We start from the raw sequence: 21,440 nt of genomic DNA, 5'->3' as shown, positions 1-21,440 counted from the left end.
TGAAAGTGTTTAAGTTTGATTTAACGGAGTCAACTCTATTGATTTTCCTTTTACTGATATCTTTTAGGAGCTTTATTCTTTCCAATATAAAAAACTATGGTAAGAATTTAGCCCAGAAATAAGAGCTTAGCCCAATCTTATAACAATCATGTGCTTGTCAGCTATTAAAAAACCCCAGTGTCCCATAACAAGCAATGTTAAAAAATACTTGCTCGTCTGTCATTACAAAATGAAAAGCAAGAGCTTATGGCTGTTTCTTGGAAATTAGTATGATTTATACGATTTTTTACCAAAAAAACCAAACCCAAAAGCTGTGTGAGAATGACATTGCCTGAAAGAAATGAATTTAATGACAATTTTGCAATTGCTCTTTTGCAGGTACAGCAGTTAGCACAGTGGCTCGTCGTTGTCATCCTGTCCTTGTGTTTAAAAGTAAGGACATCTCTGAAGAGCCTGGTCCTCAGAATGTGATACTATTGGGCTGCATTTTGTCAGTATTGAGGGTATTTAGGTATCAGTGTCGGATCCCCACTGCCTTAGAAAAGAGCACAATATTAAAAAAATTGAAGTTGTTAGTGGTCTTCAGTATTTACCTCAGATGATGGAGCCTTTTCAGGAATTCCCTTTTCAAACTTTCCTTGTAAGCGTCAGGGCTTGAGCTTCCTGTTTTTCCCCATCTCAAGCCAACATTCTGGCAGCAATGACTGCTTGAGCTGGGCCTTCAGCAGACTCAACATGTAAGACTTGCAAGAAAACAGTCAGTGATTTCATCATTTGGGGAATTAAATTTTCAAGGTTTTTTTTCTTTGGAAGCACTTTATAAAAGATTCTGAAAGCAAGTTGCAAACGAGACTATAACTTTCCTGATGTTGAACACTGGTGTCATTTCTTTCCCTCTGCTTCTCTGCAGAAGTACCCTTGTTTTGAGTCCTGCGTCCTTTGTGGCAAACTAACTCTCAGGATTTTGGGTTTTATTTTCTTCTTTCTTCTTTTTTTCTTATCAGACAGATTTTACAGATTAGTATCTTTGATTTTTGTAGCAAACATTGAAATCCTTAGAAAATCCACAGAAAACCCCACCTATTTACGATTAATTCCCTGCAGTTTGGAATAATTGATAATACCTGATAGATCTGTGGCAAAAGCCAATGTCATTTCACAACAGCACCCCACCCCTGGGCCATGAGAGCGTTCTTAGCTGAGACCAAGTCATGCAAGTAAATAAACCCCGAGTCCACATCTGATTAGAACAGATATATGGGAGGTATGAACAGGACTGGCCAGATGCTAGACCATATGATAAACACCGAGGATCACGGCATCATATAAAACTAGGCATTTATATGGTACAGCTGGCTATGCATAATCTTCTCCTAATTTATAAGGCTGGAGCATCTGGTCCATTGCTGTTGCTCTATCAGGCTTTCCGGAGCCCTGTTCTTGAATTTCTGGTAGTTGAATACTGCTCTTCTGAGTGCCAGCGGAATGGGAACTTAAAGCCATTTACAGTGGGAGATAAGGTCTTACTCCATCCAACAGGTAAGATAACGTTCAGCCACGGTCATGAAAGAAGGAAGGGTAGGCACTTGTGGGACGGGCTCCACTTCACACGAAGATCAGTAACTGCAAACTCTAAAAGACATAATATCTATTTCTCATTGGCAGGACCCTCAGCCGTGACACAGGCACTTGGCCAGATGAGGCCATTGCGACAGGCTGTGCCCATGGTTGCAGACATTCCCTGGTGACGCAGCAGGCGAGGGCTTACAGAATAGGTTGCACAAGTCCTGCTTTTGTTACACTGCTTAGTCTTCCCCACCCTATGCCATAGCCCTAGAAGCCAGCATTTATTTCTCTCTTTCCTGAAGCTAGCATTTGGCACGTTGTTAGAAAATGCTCTGTAAGTGACTAAAAAACCAAGAGAAGGGTGTTTTCAGCTGGGCCTTGCAAACTTATGGCCGGAAAGAGTCAAGCTGACAACGTAAAGGCGTCCTGCGCTGAGCGGTGTGCATGTGCGCTAACCACCGTGGAGCCATGTGCCACCTCAGGCAGCTCTGGAGAGGTGGACCCACAGCAGATGGTCTCTTTGTGCCCACAAGGAGGAAGGGGAAGGAGGGCCAGAGCTCATTTTTCCAGGTATTTCCAAACTGCAAGAAAGCCCCAGCTGTAGTTTACAGCCTGGGAGAGCTCCTCCTCCGTTCCCCCCTCATGGAGATGTAAACAGCAGTGCAGCTTACAGGCTAAGGCACCAACGAAGGTGTTTTTAAAAACTACAACATTACCAACGCTATCTAGAAGCTGTGGGTGCAGATCACCCAACTGGTATATGCTACAGCAAAGTACCTCTCCCTGCAGGAGCCCCATCCTGCGAGCCCAGTAGAGCACGTCGTGGGAACATGCCACTACCGCCAATTGGGGAGAAAAAATACAGCACCAGTCATTTTACCAAACCCTTCCCCAGTAAAACTACATGTCAGAGCACAGCTGAAAGGAAATTTGCATTTCAAATGGAAAGAGAAAATTGGCTTTTGCAGAACATCATGGGGTTGGCAATAATAAATCCTGGTACCGTCAGAATGGAAGTGGGTCGTTCCTGCAACTCTTGCGCTGCTTTCTGTAAGCCTGCATTGTTGCTGAGGAAGTGAAATCTAGTTAGCAAACATAACAGTGCAAGACTTCTTCAGATCTTTTATTGTTTTTCCCAGTATAAGTGCTGCACATTTTATATAATTTTATCAAATCGAAAAACTTTCAGGTTTCCAACGTTTCCATAGATCCATAGCATGGCAGCTGCTATATTTCTAGCCAGGTCTGAACGCTTCAGGCACCCCTGTGGCTCTGCTGCTTCCTTTTTTTTAATGTCTTCTTTAAGATTTGAGAGCCCTAAACAGTTTCATCCTCTGCATCTGACATAGGTACAGTATCCAGCACTGTCGGAGCCTGTTCCCTGACTAGGGTTAGTAGATGTTACCTTAATAAAGCTTTATCTTTGTGTAATGATAGCAACGTGAGTTGCCCTAAGGAAAGAAGTGAATTTGAGAAAGAACTTGAATTACTGCAGATACTGTTTTCAGGCTGTGATAACCCACGAGTGGATGAAGTCACCACTGCTGAAATATAAGACAGGCTATTTCTTAATAGTTTGTCTGGATGGTTTTATTGTGGTTCTGCCCAGTGCAAGAGGGGTAGCGGGGCAACGCTGGATCTGAGACTTGTCATGGCGCTAGGTACTATACAGAGATTTAATAAGTAAGTCCTGTTTCCCAAAGAAACTTACCTAAATTAAGAAACTGTGTGATATGGGTGGGGTAAAACAACTGGAAGAAATCGGAGAGGAGCACAAAGGGGAGTGTGGTAAAGGAAACCTGGTTTTATGGACTAGATATGTGGACGCAGCAAGATGCCTGCAAATCTAGTCATTCAAATATATCATGTGTTAGAATCAGATAGTGGAAATATTTAATATGTAATGCTCTTTTTCATTTTGGTGAAGGCAAGAGTGACCAGCATTCACTTACTTAAGCACAGCCTCCTCCCAAACACCTACTGCCAGCGTCCTGATGCTGCTCTCAGCGGTGCTGCCTCCAGGTGAGGTGTTAGTGACAGACCATGAAAAATGCTTTGGATGTGGCTTAAGTGAACTCAAGGTCTGTTACTTAAACTGAACTGATCTACCCTTGTGTATGTGAATTAAGGGAAAAGTGGATAGTGATTATGTAGCAGGGAGCTCCATTTTTCCCAGGGCTCGCTTTGCCCTCTTGTGTCTGGCCCGCTCTTACCTCCTCTCATTTAATTTGCAATAACAGAGTGCAGTTAAGTATTAAGATTCTCATTAGTTACAGACGTGGAAAAGCCACTTCATCTCTCCATCCCAGGCTGGCTTAGTGGATATCTACCCAGACCTTGCCCAGGAAATCTTTTCACTTATGTGATGAAGACTTGTAGGAGTAAAATCATTAGAAATCACAAGTGATGGTCAGCATCCATTCATCATTTACTGTGAAATGGCTGAAATAGAGGTGTTTTCCATTTAACTGTCTGTCATTGACTGAAAGTGAGCATCTTTTCTGTTTCAGTTTAAATGAGCTCCTGCCTAATCACGTACTGGTTTCACTATCATCAGAAATGTTATGTTGAGGGCACTATGAAGACATTGTGAGTGTGGGGTATGCTCCTGGACTATATGGTTCTTATTTTAAGGAAAGGACACTTTTTTTCATCTTCTGTTGCAACATTTGCTGTAGAAGAAATAAAATATCTGAAACTTCTATTTTATAAATTGTATTTTAATTCCAAGGCTTAAAATAGAAAACCTCTAGAAACAGTCTTAAGGATATTTTCACAAGTGCTTTTTGCCTTCTTTTTTATTACAGTAGATGGCTATTTCCTTTCTAAATGCAAATATATACCATTTTAAATTGTAATGTAGGACATACAAAGTATCCTTGGCCTTAGTGTAGCATAAAATGATTATGATGAATCAAATCATTGAACGCAGCAAAGGTTAATTTAAAAAGTATCCAAGTATGTATTCCAGACATAGACCACAGATGTTGATTTACAGCTGGATCTGTGATGGAAGGCATCTCCCGCCATTATTCCTGTAACTGGGAAAAGAAAGAGAATTGCCGCTGGAGTGGGCATTTAGGCTGGATGGCATTCAATTTATCTGAAAACGCAACACATGCCATTTGCCTGCATCCCTCCTGTGCCTCTGCAGGTTGTTCAGCAGTCCAGCTCTAACCTGAGCTTCCAGCCTTTTACAGTACTGGGAAAGCAAGCAAAAATGCAAGAAAATCACCTAGAAACCGGCTCCCTCCTTAGCCTAAATCCACTGACCAAGTCTCAAGAGAGACCAACATTGTGCATCATATTATGCAGAAGAAAGCAAATCTTTTATAGTTAGGGTACCAAGCTAAGAACAGAAGCACACGTTCCAACTTTGATGCTTTTCCAGTTTTCCTCTGTTACCCCTAGAAAGGATCCAAATCTGAGCTTGCTAAGGCCAATGACACTGACGTCAACTTTGGCTTAGGTCTTTATAGACTCTGTGCCTTGGCACCTGCAAGGCAGGATTGATAGTAAATCTCCCTGCTGGCCATATGATATGTGAAGATAGTCTAGTGATTGAGGTAAGTAAACAAACAGATACTTCAGACCAGCTAATTGAGCTAACTCTTGCATTTTGGCCCATGGAAACTCCTGAAATTTGATAACTGATTTATTTTTAAATGCAGTACACCGGAAGTATGGCCATGAAAAAAGGATAGGCTCATTTGAATTAAATACATCAGATAAATCCGTGAACAGAATTGCAGAGCTTGCAGCAGAATTGCATGTTAATAAAGTTGAAGGTCACTCATTTTCCTAGTTAATTATTACTTGACAGCAATAAAAAACTGATGAAAGCAATACTATGTATAACTGTTTAAAGAAAGGGAAGAGCGAGGTGTTTCTGAGGACTGCGCTAGCATGCAAATAATTATCCACGCCATTCCTCTAATCTTCTTAGCCATATCATTCTTACCTGGTGTGAAACTAGCTGGGATGATGTAAGAACTCTGGGTAATATTGTCATATGGGATGGCAGTTTTTATGCCACACCTTTTTTTCTGCTTTTGGAGAATGTCTGCCTTTGGTGAGGGAATAGCTCTTGACTTCCAGAGTCATCTCCAGTTTCAGCTGGTGACTTACCTTTTGCAGAGGTGCCAGCCCTGTCACTGCAGCACAGTGCATTGCCTGCTGCTGTAGGCACTGCTGCGGTCCAGCATTGGCACGTATGCTTTAGCCATGGCGCAGTAGCTGACTCCGGGCCTCAAATCTTCTATTTTAATAACCTTGTCTTTTCCTTCGTACACCAGGACTCTGTGTTGCTTCAGACAGAGCGGAATAAAAAGAGCCAGTCAAGCACATTGCCCTAGCAAGTGTGTCTGTGACTAAAGTTTGGTAAGAACAGAGGATGCAGAGCAGCACGTGGACTTGCACAAAGTCAACAACATCAGTAATTTATGATTTTAAAAGAAAATTCCCTCCAAAATTCCCCTTCTGTCCCCTTTTTTCTTTTATCGAGGCCTTAAAGTATGAAATACTAAGTTGATGGGAAAGAATAAAGGGAGGAATTACAACTCAATTCAAATTCGATTCCCGAAAAGTAAGCCTACCTTGTTTTCAAATACTTACCCAGTCATTGATACCCTTATAATCCCTGAAGGCAATTTCAACTGTAAAACAAGAATGGTGTGCCCATACTTTCCTGGCTTTTCAATGGTAAAGGGTTCATATTTGAATATGCACTTACCTCGTCTAGCAAGTTGTTAATTATGAAGACTTGATATAGCAGATCATAATAATTTGTCATTGGTATCTTGCTGCCTCTCTTCCTTTTATAAGGAGAATGTGGAGCCTGGAGCTTTAGTATTATGGATTTGTTGCTATGAATCACAGTTACCGTCGGAGGTCCTATCATAGCTAAGGAAAAAACCCAAAGCTGTGAACACAATTCTAGTTTATTAATAATGTTTCACAGAACACAATTTGAATCCATTCAACAATTTAATGTTCTTGTTACCAACAATATATTATGCTGTATTTACTGTTGAAGTGCCACTTTGTAAATCCTTACTTCTTGGTGCTTATTGCTTGGGTCATTTTGGGGGTGACATTTCCTGTGTTTGTAAATCTATCTTTGAGCCAAACTTTTTGAAATCTCTCAGAGCTGCATGTTGCTGACTGCAGGCTGACCAAGCAAAATGCTTTGGATTCTCTGCCCTGATTTCCCCCCTTCCCCTATATTTATCTGTGTGCTTGGACTGCATAAAACAGCAATATTTGAACCATTTCCGTTATGCCAAGGACGCAGCTTCAATCATTACTTTCAAATTTTTTGCAATCTGCTCGATTAAACACAGCTAAGGGTTCAAGCTAGTGCCTGCATAGCTGTGTGTGCAGCCCCAGAGATGTGGGGAGACAGGACAGCAGCTGCCCCATGCATCTCTCCAGGAAGAGGAGATGGCACAGGGCACGATGAGCTGTTGCGGCTGCACGGTACTGCTTTATGTCAAAGCCTGTGGTTTCATGTGTACAAGAGGCTCAAGGTAGTGTGCACTTCAGGGCTGTGAAGTGACCTGCATTGACATTCACAATTCAATTTTGCATTGACCAGTGAGGCAAAACTAGTTAATTCACGGGGAACACACTGACAGGTACACTGGTACTGTTCAGTGTTTTGACAGTCCTCCAATTTCTAACGTACTATGGCATTATAATGACTGTACTAACTAAAAGCTTTGCTCATGTCCTTTCTAAATACACTGCAGTCAGGAAAACAGATAAATGCGAGAAGAATGGTGGCCACACAGCTCTCAGCTCTCTTCTCCCTTTTCCCCCCAAGCAGAGAATGTTTCCTTCTTTTCCACCTTGTGTCCAGTCCTTCCAGCAGCTCCGAAAACAGCTGAAAATAATTTGTGTAGTTCCATGCCTTGAGGAAGAGGTTGAGTTAAAGGGAGCCAGGCACTTCTGATCCCCTAATTACTGATAAGTGGCTACTTATCCATAATTGGTTGGCTTTCAAGTATGGGGAAAGTTATTTTATCACAACGCTTCACCTGAGAGCTACTGACTTGCAACTTCTTTTGGTACAGCTCTGTGGCTAGAAAAGGATCACTCATGTTTGCAAATTGTGAGCAGAAATGATGTATTCCATGCCACAGAAAATCCAATTCCTTTCTCAGAGAGACCCATATGGTTGCACTTACTTTCTCGCCAGGGAGTGAATCTGCAGCTGAGGCTCCAGTCGGAATAGATGCCAGCTGACGCGGCTTTCACTCTGCCGTAGTAAGGCTCTTGGATGTCAGAGGTCTCATTTGTCAGGTCACAGACATGGTTTTGGATCCCCCAGCACTCGTCTTTGTTTTGCCATGTGCTCTGCCCATACCTGTGGAGAAAGAGGAGGAAGGACGTAAGCTTTAGTTATCGCCGACTGGGTCCGTACAGATTTTTAACCATCTATTTTAACTCGACGGTACTGACAAGCATTCTGACATGGAAATTAACTCCCTTCAATTTGATGACAGAGAAGATTGATTTCATGGGCGTTTGGGAGCTACAGGTTTCTGTCTTTTCTGAAAGAAACCTAAAGCAGAGACGTGGGTCACCAGCCCTGGAGGAAGCCACCGCATACTTGCCCCTCGGGAGAGGCGGGCGAGCTTTGGCTTAGCTAGTGTGTTCAATGATGGGCAGAATGCCAGTTTCCACCAGCTAATTTCTCAAAGGCAGTAGTGATTTCAGGTGCTCACCAGGTGTGCCAGGGACGGGAGCGTACCTCCTCTGAGGACCAGCCCCTAGCGCTGCCTCAAGTTCGCCATGCGAGGCACCCTGCGGCACTGTTGTGGGCAAGGTGGACCACTGAAATACCTTAAATGTCCTGTTGCAGAAGTACCTGACCTAGCTAGACCTGCTTCAGGCAGGCGGTTGGACCTGGTGAGCTCCAGAGGTCCCCTGCAAACGACATTTTTCTGCAACTCTGCGGTGCAATGAGGGCGCAGAGCGTATTGCTGGAGGTGCTTGTTCCCTGCCTGCCTCGGGCTGTTCAGCTGCACCTTATGGGCTATTGATAAGCGCAGCAACAACCGAGAGCTGGCAGCCGAGCAGGACGTGGCTGTTTCCCAGGTATGGGGAGAATATCCCGTGTCACCTGAGAAATCCCTTTGATGTGCCAAGCAGGGACAGGCCCCAGCCCGGCGGGAGGCTGGAGTTCCCCCGGTACTTACACTTTATACTGCACAAAGTAGACGGTGTCTCTTGCCTCTCTGGCCCTCCCAGGCTGCCAATGCAAAGTGCTGTTGAAGTTTAACGAACGAAACTCTACCTTCTGCGGCTTAATCGAATCTTGCAAGTCTCGGTTTTCCAAAACTAAAATCACTGCAAATAGTAAGGAATGATAACATAACGTGTTTGTCACAGACGTGCTTCTCCGTATTGAAATCGGGGGTACAGCTCATTTGGTTTCATGACTAGCAGACTGCAGGAAAATTAAATCTCCTGGATCTCATGTTCAAAATTTCCAAGTCACAGTGACCAGATCTAGCAGTTACAGAACAAACACATTTAGTATTATGAAAGGAACACTTTTATGTGGTTTGGTTTTGGGTTTTTTTTTTCATTCTTCCTTAGTGAGTTTACTGCTGTGACAGATGCCTGATGGACATCCCAGGAAACAAACCCTTCTGATCAATTCACAGAGCCTGCAGTAAGCAGCCCCATCAGTAGTTAAAGTCGAGTGCTCTTTCCTCCGCATCTCAACTTTAACCTGCAGGGATTATAGCTGTTTTAACTGTTGCCATAGCCGTGTTTATCAGCTCTTGCCCAATAAAAAATAACCTGAGATTCACTGCTTTTCCAGTCTGCACTACTGGAAAAAAGCTGCCTGACAATTTTCAAGATAATCTGTTTTCAAACTGCAATGGTTACTGATGACAGAATCAGTTAACAACCTCCCTGAAGCATCCAAATCCTAACATTTTTCTGGGTTTTGTGACCCAGATGACTGCAGCCTTACCCCTGGCATATCAGAATCAAGTAAGACTTGTACTAGTTGAACTGAAACTGGTAATACAGCCATGAATAAATTTAATGGGCAACATGCTTGTTTTATCTGCATTTCAGAGCTTTGAAAGACAAAATAACAGACTAATTTGGAAGTGACCGGACTTTTGAAACCCACCAAAAGATCCAGAGATTTCTTGACTCATCCGGAGAGTCAATAACAGACCCAGCGCCCCCCTCCCCACATAGGAAAAGAGCAGAAAGCCTTTACTTACTAGTTATCTCATCCTGAAGCAGGTGCATCAGTAAGCAGAGGGAGGACAGCGTGATCCCCCTCATGCTTAGGAGAGCAGCTCCATGACTGAAGAGCATTTCTCTTCCTCTTGGGCATGTCTTATGAGGAAGTAATTGTTAAACATTCTAGAGTTCCCCTTATTTTCAGCAGTTTCCAAAATCCCCGGTTTGGCTTTGGTTTAATTTAGCTGAAAAACATATGAGTTGCTCTAAATTAAACATAGGCAATTGTTCTTACTTGGCAGCTGTGGTCACTCTGAAGTTTGGAACTAATTATGAAGCAAACCAGCATGAAAAAGGTCCTTTTTTTTTTAGGCACTAATTCCCAAATGATGTCTGGCAATATTGCTTTATCCCATAAATTTGGCACACAAGTTTGCTTGCTTGCCATGCTAAGATTTTTATTTATTTATTTATTTTCCAGCTCACTAGTGGCTCAGAGCTGAAGAACACAAGAAATTTTGCTGCAAACACGTAAAAGACCTACCCATGGGATGTCATCTGATTTGGTGGCCTGTCTTCGGGTCGAATGCAAGCGGACAGAATTTGCGGGTGTGTTGGCGGCAAGACATCATCTAGGAATATATCATCGGAGGAACGAGGGTCCGTGAAATCGCTGCCAGCCGTGCTGCTCGGCAGCGCATCCACACCACGCTGGCTGCCGGAGAGATGCTGGGAGGCCAGGGCAGCCGCAGCACTGCCAGCCTCCGGGCAGGGAATGGGGAGGCAAGCCCAGGCCATCGGGCTAAAGTGCCACTCTGTGTTGGACTTTCAGACTGCCAGAAGTCATATGCCCCGACTGGTGTGGGTGTGCCGCGATGTTGTCTGCACAAATATTGGTGTTTGTCGCTGCTGTCCTCCGAATCCTGCGTTTCCAATACACGCATCCTTGCGAGCCTGACCCCAGGGCTGGGGATGCCGGGGCTCCCCAGCGAAAGCGATCTCTCTTTGCGTTTGTAAATGATTTAATGCCTTGTGTGCACCTGCCCGGTGGGAGCCAGGTTTCGTGCTCCTGGGATGTATGGAAAGCTCAGCCAAGTCGGTCACTGGCAGCAGCTGCGAGCCCGCTGGCCCTCCTGCCCAGCCTTGCCCTTCACTCTTCCCTCCCCGAAAGCTCCCCGGTGCTGACATCCACATGTACTTCGCTGCTCACGCACCAGTGCATCTGGGCAAAAGCCAGGATGCATTCTCCTTTTGCAAGCTCACGTTGACAAGCAAGAAGAGAAAACCCAAATTTTGTATGACACAGTGCAGCACTACGTAACGATGCCCACCAAAGGACGTGAAGACTACCTGTCTGCAGAAACAAAAATTTGCCTAACAATCATCTTTACTTTGCGAAAAGGTGGAAGCAAAACACCTGTCAGGTCAAAAAAGTGCAAGTGCTGGTTCAAATGAAGGTATTTTTTTATTTAAAGGCAACCGGTTATACTCAGCAAACTGGACAACATCTAATCAAGAAGCTGGCCTTGGTCAGATTCATGGGTATAGGCTCTCAGTTCAGCGGATCACCTCTACCTCATTATTCAAGCACCGAACCTGCAGCAGATATATTAAAATGCTAGATGTGTAGCTTTGAATAATTAACCAGTTAACCCAATTAAGGGAACTAAAGAACTGAGAAGAAATGCAGAAAAAAAAACCCCAACAAAATGGAGGTAGAAGGCAGAAACGTCACCCTGCCATCACCGGCTGGGAATTTTTCATCTATCCATTTCCCAAACACATTTTCAAAATCCAGTGACCTTTAAGTAGTTCCCCACACCAAATGCAATTAGTATTTCATCATGTTATATGAGCTCAAGGGCAGGAATAGGGAACTTTTATAAACCAATTACCAAACTGAAATGTCATCAAAGTTTAGTCATAGGTTGTATATTTGCTTACTTGAATTGTACCAACACACCTTCCCATACCCTGCCTAACAGCCCATTGCCAGGAGATGAAGCGTGGAGCTTTGCCAAAATTGCTTTTGATGGTGGTTCCTCCTATGAATGCAGAGCTAAGGGCCAGCCCGCCCGGCACCAGTTGTTTTCGCTTAGAAAAGGCTGCTCTGCAGCATGGTGCAACACGGAAAGAAACGCCTATGCCATGGAAAAACTCAAGGTTTCCTGGGCACTGCACTCTGATAGCGCTTTATCTGCGATTGGGCTTGGCACTCTGAAGTAATCGGTAACTGTTCACATAATTTTTGTGATTATTGAAACAGCCGCGGTGATCCCCAGGTTGTTAGCATCCGTAACATCGTCCTACTCATCAACTTCAGTCGTGCTTCTTCAGTGCTTTGTGTGATAAAAACAGCTACAGTCAAACAAGTACCAGCTACACACACACACAGACAGACATGTACATACATACACGTCTTGAGTTTCATAGAATACGTGTACAGTACATTTAAAAATGTAAACAACTGAGGAACACTATAGGATGACATGCACTGCAATGCTATTTAAAATATGAATAAGAACTTTTAAAAAACAATATTGTTTAAGAATACTCTGAACAGTACTTTATGAAGTAATGGAAAATGAAAATGTATTACTTTCCCCAGCAGAGTCCACATAAGTAGTTGTGCTACTAGCTCATCCTAGCTTACACTGAAGCAACTTTTTGATCCAAACCTTTGTGAAACAGCAGTACTGATGTTTCTGTGAACCACCGTAGGACCGTGGGCATGAGAATTTTTTCGATTCCTGGAATAAAAACCTATCTGAATGCTGGGTAAACAGATTTCTTTCTCTTGGGGACTGGATATTGCTACACAAAGGTAAAAGTCACGTACATTCTTGCTGGAAGCTGCCTGACTCATCTAATCTGATAGCACCACCTCATTGGTTTTGGTTGTTTCCCATCCACAAGAGGAGAAAATTTAACCCTGGAATTGCTTCTGCAGCACCACTTTTGGCTTTTCAGATGTGAGTCTGATATTTGCAGTGGATGTGAGGGTAGGTTTTCCTTACACGCCTGGATGAGGGTGCAGGAAGATGAAGGAAGGGGAGAAACTTCGGAAGCATACAGAGAATACTTCTAGTAACTGGCAGGGGCCAGACAAGTCTCTCTCATGTGTGGCATTTCACACAAACTGACAATAAAAAATGAGTGGTTCAGATTATTCTGAACCTAAAGACTATTCTCAATCGGAGCTGTAGTTTTCAGTCTTTTACTCTTCTAAGCAGCCATCGTGGACTTATAGAAAAACCTGTCTTGAGAGGGGGTCTGGAGGTCATCCAGTCCAGCCTAATGCTCAGAGCAGGGCTAATGACAGTTTCACGCCACACTTAACCACTTCCAGTGTGAGTTTTCCCTCCATATATCTAAGTGGGATTCCCCCACTGCAACTTATGACAGCTGCTTTTTGTGTTTTGATTGGGGCCTTGGAGAAATGTCTGTCTTTTCTGCAAACCTTTATATAGTTGGCAACTGCGGTTAGATCCCCTCCCCAGCTGTCACCTCCCCCAGCTGGGGGGACCCAGCTCCCTCAGCCTCTTCTGGTGTGTCACGTGCGGCAGGGCAGCCCTTCACCAGCTCAGTGGGGACTGGGAAAATGAATCACTACACACAAAAAAAAAAAAAAAAAAAAGGAAAAAAGAAAAAAGAAAAAAAGAAAAACCCCACAGGCAGGCAGGAGGGACTTTTTGGATTTATTTTCCCTGCCCTTCAGGGAAGACACATTGCATCACACAAGTTCTTACAGATAAGTTTCTGAGGAAGCAATGCTGACTTTCACTGCACAGTGCATGCCTTCACTGCTTCCTGCCCACAGGTACGAACTGTTCAGCTCTCATTGTTAAAGGGCTTGGGTCAGCATTTTAAAGATTATAGTTAGAAATTCCCAATGCCATAGCTGCACCTCAACAGTGAGACATTTGAACATATTAAAGATGAAGATCCGCTGAAGGCTCGCTGTGTAGCAAGTCATTATTTGCACATACAATATTTATTTAACAATGTGCAAGACACTGAATTGCACCAGAAAGTTAGTAACCAACACTAATGTTCATTAGGAACTGTAGTAATACCAAACTCCAAAACAGCTCAAAGCCTTTTATTCAAATGACAAGTTTCCTAAAAATTGTCAGTTTTTCGCATTTGCAAAGCTGTATGATTTTTTTTTTTCTACCACTAAGGAGTGCTGTAGCTTGTTTAAGCCCATTGAGAAAAGACACGCTTTTCTTTACGTTGTGGGTCCCTCACCAAATCATCTACAGACAAAAACCCACCAGCTTAGAGACACGTGAAATTAATATTCCATAGTTTGTTGGTTTTGCTGAGGTAATCTTAATAGTACAGGAAAGGTGCCAGGTGATCTCTCAGCCAGCAGAATCCACAGATAAGCCTGGAGAGGTACAACACAAACATTGCTCATGCTTTTTTGGTCCACCTACTAAAGTAAAGAAAGAAGGCTCAAAGCCTGGTAGTGCCGATGCTCGCTCTCTCCGACACACCGCCACCAGAAGCAGCTGAGGCAATGCCTGAAATATTACTGACGTGGGTAGGATACAACCCATGCATTCATTTTTTTGTAGGCAGTGGTTGGAAGTCTCTGTGCCTGCTCACTGACACCCTGTCCAGACCACAGACCACACCGGCTGACTTACCACGCAGCACGAAAAGGGCGAGAGGCTGGCACACGTACACTGGGGGAAGAGACGGAAGGAACTGGGATGCCTGCCTCCACATCTGTAATCAAGGCTCGGGCTGCAGAAGGAGCAAACAATTCTGGTAGCTACTTTGGGCAATAAAACATGGAAAGATGCAAGCTCCAGGGGTTTCCCTGGCCAGGGGAAAAAAAAAAAAGAAAAGGGGGGGGGAACCAACCCTGCCTTTCACTCATCTCTTCAAGTGGAAGTTTGTAAGCATCGTACCTTCCAGCCTGTGGCTCAGTTCTGTGGCTGTCTTTCGAATTCTCAGTATCATCTCTGTATCATCTAACAAGTGCGAACTCTAGAACAGGACTCTAACAACAATCTTCACCACCACCATCTCCAAATTACTACTGAATTTGTAAACACACTGTAATTTTACGAGCCTTTTTTTCTTTTTTTTTTTTTTTTAAATACAATGTCTCAGATCTTGTGCAGATACAGCCTCCTGGCATTCAGGAATCGGCGTGCTGTGCTTTTCAGGACAGAATCCTCCACGCTCAGCATAACTGGTTTTCACAACTCTCAGAGGTGTTAGTTTCGAGTTTACTGCAACGTGACCATTTAACCAGAAAACTTAGATCACCCTGTGATACTTACCTGCCAAAAAGCTTTGTTCCATATTCTTTTTCTTACAGGAAATGAGATTTGGTGCATCTCAAATAAAATTGCTAGTTTTGCTGCACACCCTAGAAGCACTTGATAATGTAATTCCTAGTAATTAATCACCCAAATTCACAGCGTTTTGTTCCAATTTCTATTCAGATTTGGGGGGGTGGAACGGACACGGACATGACAGGTACTATACTAATGCCTTATATAAGGCCAGACTGATTCCTGGGATGAATCCACATGAAAGAAGGGACTGAGGAATGGCAAAGGTGCTCTCTGCCTCTTTGCCTCCACCACCCTCTAGCCATTCAGGCAAGCTTTCGCAACCCTTCCTTACCTGTTATAATTTATCTCACATTTAATCACATTTGCAGCAGGTTGCAGTTGTGGCTGTTGTCACAGGCCTCAACTCTACCAAATCCAGTAGCAGAAAACACACAACACTACATATGGTTCCCGTCTTCTGGGATGGGACTGCACATGCCCTCCACCCTTCCTCTAATTAACTGAGCTGCTATTAACTCGCAAAAAAAACCCCCAAAACACTCAAACCCCCAAAACATAACACAAAACAGTCATACCCAGAAAGAAAATACAGTGCATTAGATTTTTGTTCTTTTCACTCTGTATTTTCAATCTGAAAGAATTCTATATACTCTTTGTGGAAGGATATTTTTGAAGGGGCATAAGTTGTTCAAGCAACCTTTCTGAACCTGCGCTACGCAAGATGTCGGCACAGGAAAAAGGTGGATCAGACTTGACATTGCTTACTGCCCTGCTGCACACGTTGCAAATATTTGACAACCACAGATTAATTTTGCAGAACACATAGCGAGCTGGCTGGCAGAACCACCTGGTTTGCCTGCTCATCATTTCCTCTGCATGTAATGCATTTTGTCTTTTAAGATGTGTCTGGACAGTAGAAAATAAAACTTCTTTGCCCCAAAATAAATGAAAAATTAGTTTTCAGCCTGATCAGCTACCCTGTCATTGTCCAATTACACAAACGGGCAAGTTAGAAAACATGAGGGTGAGAGGTGTGTTCAAATGAGATAAAAAACCCCAAAACTTCAGGAAAGAAAATTGTTTTAACTGTAATTCATAATGGGTTAATCAAAACCCTAATCCATTACTAAAACTCACAGAGTCTGTGTTATCAGTTTAAATGTAGTAATTAATGCAGACGTGATAAATTCAAGTTTCTCTGTTTGTTCTGACTCTGCTCAATCTGCACAGCCATTTCTAAGAGAATGTGAATTCTTAAGGTATGACTGTTCTTGCTGGAATCAGCCCAGAAACAGCACTACTCATAATCTTAAGCAGTTATTCAGGAGTAAACATGTTGATTAGGAGTAGAAAATGTTTTTAAATTGCACATTCTAGATTTGACAGAGAATTGAAACCAAAATTCTTCTAACAGTAGCCTACATTCTTTTGCGTAAATTAGCATAAGACTTAAAGACAAATAGTTGATAGCCAAGATACACATAAGAATGCACACGCTCACTATTAAGTAAACATCACATACATAAGACTTTTGCGATCATTTGAACTTCAAATAAAGTAGTCAGTAAGAGTTTCAGGGAAGCCCAGCTTTCCTTGCTCTGTAGCAATTAATCTATTCAAATGGTGTGACCATTTAACCCTTGTCCATAATTTTTAAATAGAACATAAGAAGAGTCCCCAGGCTCAAGCAATAGAACTGGACTGAAGTTATTGCAGGCTGCATCAATAGCGCCAAAGGGCAAAAAAGAAATTGCAAGGCCGATGATGCAGCCAGAATCAGTGGATCAAAGAGCTCCTGTGTGTCAGCCCTCATCCCTCTCCAAGATCAACTACTGGAGTACAGCAAAGGCACCACCTCACACCTGTACGGGAGAGACAACTTTTTCAAAACAAATGGATGTAAATCATGTCCTCAAAGTCAGACTTCCACAGCTCCCTGGAGTGAGTGGTATTGCACCTAAAGGATCTCTCAACAAATGAGAAATCATATCTCAACAAATGAGAAATGACCTTAGTTTAAAATGAATTCTTCTACATGCTAATACATCTGGTAAGTAGAATACAGTAACTGGCTACATATAATTACACACACACAAATGCTATACATATCTCCCACAGTGTTTTCTGTTCAGTTTCAATAATGCTCAAGCATACACTACATACGTAACATGAACTGAGCAAGCTTCAAAAGCAGACTGTCTTCAGTAAAAAAGCTAAACAGTAAGAAAAAGGCGAGCACACAGGTCTTCTGAGATTTTTTTTTTAACTCAATGTAAAAACATTTGAAATTTACAGTATTTACAAGTAGTTCAGTTACAAATTTCAGACAAGAACCAAAGTATGTTCAGCAGGCCCACTGTTGATAATTAAGTTTTTCTAAAGTCAGGAAGACTTGCATTAAACATTAGAAAATACTTTCTCGGAGTAAAGAACTCCCAGAATAAATTGCCTGATGGGGCTGTGGAGTCTTTAAACCATGTGTAGAAGGAACGATGCAGTTCTGGGTATCCTGGTTTCCACTGGGATAGACTTAATTTTCTTCCTAGTAGCTGGTACAGTGCTGTGTTTTGGATTTAGTGTGAGAATAATGTTGATAGCAACAACTAAAACGTCAGTGTGTTAAGTAGCACTTACCCTAAGCCAAGGACTTTTCAGTTTCCCATGCTCTGCCAGCAAGCAGGTGTGCAAGAAGCTGGGAGGGAGCACAGCTGGGGCAGCTGACCTGAACTAGCCAAAGGGGTATTCCATACCATGGAACATCATGCTCAGTATATAAACTGGGGGGAGCTGGCTGGGAGGGGCAGATCACTGCTCAGGCATCAGTCAGCAGGTGGGGAGCAATTGCATTGTACATCACTTGTCTTTCTTGGGTTTTATTTCTCTCTCTTTTTGTTATCTTCCTTTTCATTACAATTATTACTATATTTTATTTCAATTATTAAACTGTTCTTATCTCAACCCATGAGTTGTACTTTTTTTTTCCCTGATTCTCCTCCCCATCCCACTGGGAGGAGAGAGGAGTGAGCGAGCAGCTGTGTGGTGCTTAGATGCTGGCTGGGGTTAAACCACAACACTGGGGAGAAGAACGAACCATAGACCCCTGGAGGTCCCACGCAGCCCAATGCTTGCATCCATTTAGAGAATACAGAAAGTATTAATAGACAACAGCTTCAGAGTTAAAGGACTGCATTTTTAAAAACCACACTAAAGAAATCTATGCAGGTCACTTATTTTAAGATGAAAGGTGCTTTTGTTTGGTTTGTTGTTTTGTGGTTTTGGTTTTTTTTTTTTTAAAGACATGCTGAAACTATTAATTTGAACCAAGTGACATTGTAATTTTTTATTATCAGATCTGCAATTAACAATGAAGTATTATAGTAATACTGCATGCTGGCACAGAAGCATCAAATGTTCTGCTTTTATGCTTTTTCCACATAAATCAATAATGTAGTTTAAAAAAATAATTCTTGTCAAATCTACTGACATCTGTGGAAACAAGACATCTTGTAGCATCCCAGTTGCTTAGAACAGACATGCATATTTGTATGTAGTCCTTCACTAGTTAAGATTGCAGGAAAAGAAACTTGCCCGAGAAGAGCTGTTTTTCTCAAGGCTAGAAATAACCAGTTGCTCTGAAGTGGTGCCATGTAAACTGTTTAGTATTAATAAATAAGAGCTATTAAATGATTTTGAACCTGTGTTAGGCACTTTGATATCCTGTATCAAGATGCTATGCATGAATATCCAGAACCTTAAGCAAACTACTACTTCATCACAAGAATATTAATTTATTAAACTCATTTAGTAGTGAAGTGAAAATGCATAGATAAACACTACCTCGCAGCTTCCAAACCACATGGCTCAGATATTTGGTACTACAGAACTGCAAAAGCAAGGCTAACTAGCTGTATCCAGAAAGGCAGTTCCATGTTCCCTGTCCCAAGAAGTCCTCACACTGCAGGCTGCTGGACTGTATCCTAGCAGGAATACCATCATGCACTTGCCCTCTTTTTAGGCTCTCTCTTAATACCACTACTAGCAATTGCTGGAAACAAGACTGGGGGAAATAGAGCTTATTGACCCAGGGAACACACTCTTGTCTCACTGTGGCCTCATGTTTTCAGCTAGTCACAGCTAATAAAAGAATCTGGTGCTTTGCGCACCCTTAAACTTATTTCACACTTATAAAACCTGCAAGTTGGCCTGAGCAATTTAAACATCTGAACTATCCCCATGCTACTGGCTACTTGTTAAGTACACAGCACACAGAAGACATACCTGCAGGGAGGGTGATAATTCAGTGGCTTTTCCAATTACAGTTCAGAAATTTTCATAAAAAAATACATTTAACCTTGTGATAGTTACAAGAAGAGGTCAGCTGTGTGCATATATATGTACGTCGTATAGCACAAAGCACTCATACTCCTGTGCTTCATTTTCAGCTTACAGAATAACAGTGCCTTTCCATTATATGTAACTACTCGCCGTGCCAAGTTTTTCCCATATTCTCATGACGTATTTCTGTGTCATTTCTGATCGATCTTAACATCCTTGTCCTTAATTATATCCTAGCACCTGGCTGGTCACTTTTACTCACATAGGACTCCATGTGACTTGAAAGATTCAGGACAATGTACAATGTAGTAGCATTGCAGGGGGAAGAGAAAAGAATCCGAGACAGTCACTTGGTTTTAAAAATGCATCTATCTGCCCTCACACAGGCAAAAAATATCACTCCTCTTCCAGTGTGGCAGCAAAGGAAAACCTTCCAGAACAGAAAATGCTTAGTGATCTCTTATGTTCACACAAATCTCAAAGGCTGAGTCTTAGTTAATAATTTTCCTAACAGTGCCAGGGTTTCAACATGCACCGTTAAGAATGTAAATCTAACGTTTCCAAGAAATTACATACTTCTGACAGAATAGTTGAGGCAGATATACCGAATGGAATGACTACCATGGCTCATTCCTCATCTTCTTGGAGAATAGCAACGGGTTTTTTTGGACAAAACTGACAGAAGGAAAACAAGCTACCAATTGCAAGAAGATTAAATACTCTGAGCAGTAGCAAAGAAGATACTCAGCAAATTATCTGATCAAAAACTTCTTCCCAAAAAACAAGGTAACCTCACAGTTTTTAACACCCTATTTCTCCCTTCTGAGCCAAGTTTAACTTAAACACTTACCTGACATTTATAAAGGCCCGAGGTACTTGTTGCAGCTCATATTTATCAACAAACCTACAAAACCTGAAAGAAATGACATCAACTTCAAGCTCTGCACAAGATGCAGCTGCTCATCTCCTTAGTAGACAGACTGCTAAAAGCATGCTTCAGTGGTGAACCATATTAACAACTGAAAAGTCAGTTTCCTTCAAGTTTCAAGTGCAAGTTAATTCTGATTTTCAAAGCCTTCTTGTAACACCAAGAGAGTTATTTTCTGCACCTCTGCAATGGAGATACCTACACACTAGTGGATCCTAAGTAGTAAGTCACCAGCATTGCCTTCTAGGAACTCAACCCAGAATACGACATTGAAAAAGTTACTAGGGGGTCTCACTACATTTGAACATAATGCAGAAACAAATCAAAGCCAGCTAACACATACTGAAATCTTTCTAGTTGGGCTTTCCATTACACCATAACTACAAAATTCACCTGTTTGATTTGGCTTTTCCTGAAATTATCAAAACCCTGCTAACCAATCTGTTATCTTCCTGTGAGCAGAGAAGGGAAAAAGAGCTGTTGTCTTTAAATCTTTGGGAATTGAGTATGTACCATTGTGGTTAATGTCTGGTATCTGCAGCAATGGAAGCAGTCCAGAAACTGCTGTATAAACTAACTTTTTCTTAGGAATACTCATGCCACTGAGAAACATAAGGACAGAAGTACTATGATGCCAGTTTTCCTTTAAAACCACCTGCTATAACATGCAAACATTTCTGATAATCCTACAGAAAATATCTTTTAAAACAAAGACATAATTTTGTATAAATGCACCACCTTGTGTCTGTAAAACATCCTTTTTTCTGAACTAAGCTTCATTAAGAACTATTGTAAACATTTCCTACAAACAGAAAATACCCATCAAATCTTGACTAAAGGGAAATAACTGGATTTTTAAATATAAAAAATAAAATCCTCATCCTTCAGTTTTCAAAACTACAACCTCATGCTACAAAATTCAGAGGGCTGTCAGACGACAATAACTTATGAACTACAACTTACCACACTACCTTTCTATTGTCTTGAGATGTATTTTTAGAGGGAGGTAATTTGGTGTAGTTCCTGAGTTATGTCATAAAAAGGGGAAAAATGGTAGTAATTTTCAACCTGCTAGAAAA

At 42.1% G+C, this 21,440-nt stretch overlaps 1 protein-coding gene across 1 annotated transcript; it reads right to left on the bottom strand.

Annotated features, from left to right (window-relative positions):
* Positions 1–4,290: 4,290 nt before the first annotated feature.
* Positions 4,291–14,754, bottom strand: IL22RA2 (interleukin 22 receptor subunit alpha 2). Its single transcript, XM_050893949.1, has 7 exons — positions 14,703–14,754; positions 11,725–11,754; positions 8,769–8,919; positions 7,755–7,933; positions 6,299–6,468; positions 5,695–5,873; positions 4,291–4,607 (listed from the first exon to the last, which is right to left on the bottom strand). The coding sequence occupies exons 1-6, from the start codon at positions 14,752–14,754 to the stop codon at positions 5,718–5,720; spliced, it is 738 nt and encodes a 245-aa protein (XP_050749906.1). The 3' UTR covers positions 4,291–4,607; positions 5,695–5,717.
* Positions 14,755–21,440: the final 6,686 nt, after the last annotated feature.

Source organism: Gymnogyps californianus, chromosome 3 (assembly GCF_018139145.2).
Source record: "Gymnogyps californianus isolate 813 chromosome 3, ASM1813914v2, whole genome shotgun sequence".
NCBI lineage: Eukaryota > Metazoa > Chordata > Aves > Accipitriformes > Cathartidae > Gymnogyps > Gymnogyps californianus.
The sequence above is the reverse complement of the archived record's forward strand: the minus strand, read 5'-3'. Positions and strand labels throughout refer to the sequence as shown.